The sequence below is a fragment of the Temnothorax nylanderi genome, unplaced genomic scaffold (genome assembly GCF_030848795.1).
Source record: "Temnothorax nylanderi isolate EJ_2023f unplaced genomic scaffold, tnyl_v1.0 TNYL_tig1019_pilon, whole genome shotgun sequence".
Classification (NCBI taxonomy): domain Eukaryota; kingdom Metazoa; phylum Arthropoda; class Insecta; order Hymenoptera; family Formicidae; genus Temnothorax; species Temnothorax nylanderi.
The window spans coordinates 21,200-23,191 of NW_027250081.1; the positions used below are offsets into that span (position 1 = coordinate 21,200).

A 1,992-nucleotide genomic window follows, 5' to 3' on the forward strand; every position below is an offset into this window, starting at 1 on the left:
GACGTCCGACGCGGAGGTCAAGGAGCTGCAATGGTTACGGGGGTACTGTGGAATCTGTCATCGTGCGAAGACCTGAAGAGATCGCACGCAAGAATACCTAGAACTGTATAAATAACATGTAATTAGTAAATACAACAGATATAAGTATAAAATATATATGTATTGACGTCCATTTTATTTTTTAGATTTACTAATATTATTAAAAATAATATTAGTTAAACATCGTATATTTATTAATTAGAAATTGTCGATATTAATTAAACCTCAAAAATGTAAAGATTATAAGCAGCGAATGTATAAAAGTAAATAAATTTCTATAATAAAATTAACATGTCTAAAATTCGGATATAGAATTATCTTTATTATATAATATATAGTACACGCAATAAAATAAACAGTTACACAATTAAATATTTTAATTCTAAGACTGAATAGTACACAATTTAAAATAAATATGAACAAAATAATATAATTTGTATTGAAAAACAAATAAAAAAAAGTAATTTTTTTATAGAAAGAGAATAAAACATTAAAATATTTAATTCTTAACTCGAATAACTTTGTGCTTCATCAGTCTGGTTATTATTTATAGTTTCCTTATTCCTTCTGTTTCGACCACCATCTCGATCCATTGCATAACGTAACCAAGATTTAATTGTTTCTTCGGATATCTTATAAGATGTTTCTTGATTAGTGCTTGCTGATCCTATAAAGTATAAGAAAACTCAATTTTACAATATAAAATTGCATTACAATTTATTTTCAAGAATCACTTGCAATTGTAGACTTACTAAGGATGAGTTTGCATATGGCATCAAAAGATTGAAGACTTGTTTTGGCTCCTCTTCCTGCCCAGTTTAATTTTTGTGCTAATTCATTATGGATAATCCGTCTGAGAATCCTCCGCGTGTGATCCGCTTGCGAAGTTCCTCCAAGGCGGCGAAAATGATTAACCTGAGAACAAAAATAAAATAACCTTAATTTTTTGGATAATTTTTTTTGAAGACATATTCCATGAATAACAAGAATTTCTTTATAACAAAATACGAACAGTTTTGGAAAAAACAAAACAAAGTTTTTACAATTTTAAAAGAAACATAAATCAACATATATAATTGCTTACGTAAAGTTCAAAAATAGATTTTTGTTTCAAAAATTCATTGAAAATTGACAGATTCCTCAATGACAAGGCAGGTATAAGAGTCTCTGTTTCCTCAGGTAACTTTTCCTCTGCAATGTTGTCACTGAACAGTTTATTTTTTATACATTTGATGTCCTTTTTTATGCTGCTTATGTCAAATTTAATATCTTCAAATGTAGTAACTAAGTTCTTGAATTGACCTGAAAGCATGTTTAATTATCAGCAATTTAATGTTTGTAATAGTCAGTATTGATTTTTTCATGATAGTATAAAAGCTTATTTTACCTTCAGATGAACTTGTACTTGCTCGCGATTGTACTCTTGCCGGGGTCTTACAATTAGTAAGTACAGAAGAATAATGCGAACTCATATCTTTATCTATAAACATAAGTCAAAAAAAGCTATCAAAAAATTCTATAATTTACTATAAACATAAAAATATTTTAACTTACTTTGGATATTTATATTAGCCGGTAACCGAATAGGTTCCGGTTCTGGTAAAAGTTTGCCTTTCTTTTTGTTCTTTGAAATAGTCATATCAGTTTCACTAGATGAAGATGCTGAAGATGCTTCATTAGATGACCTTTCAGATGCAGATACATCAGCATAACGCTGATTTGGAAAGCGTTTTCTTTTCTTTAATTGGTTCTCGGCGATTACCTCATCAGGCACCTGATCCGTGCCTGTTTGAATTTCATCAGTATCTAAATACTGATATCCATCTCTTTTTGATTTAGCTTTTGTTAACAGATCTGCAAATTATACTAATTAATTTCGTATCAAACAGAATTTTCAGTTTTTGTGAGAAAAGAGATAATAAAATAAAAATCAAATTTTAATTTTGAAAATTA

At 28.5% G+C, this 1,992-nt stretch overlaps 1 protein-coding gene across 1 annotated transcript; it reads right to left on the reverse strand.

Moving 5' to 3' along the window:
- Positions 1–545: 545 nt before the first annotated feature.
- LOC139786366 (uncharacterized) lies at positions 546–1,511 on the reverse strand. The gene is made up of 4 exons (XM_071725530.1): positions 1,427–1,511; positions 1,124–1,341; positions 792–954; positions 546–706 (listed from the first exon to the last, which is right to left on the reverse strand). The coding sequence occupies exons 1-4, from the start codon at positions 1,509–1,511 to the stop codon at positions 546–548; spliced, it is 627 nt and encodes a 208-aa protein (XP_071581631.1).
- Between the last annotated feature and the right edge of the window lie 481 nt (positions 1,512–1,992).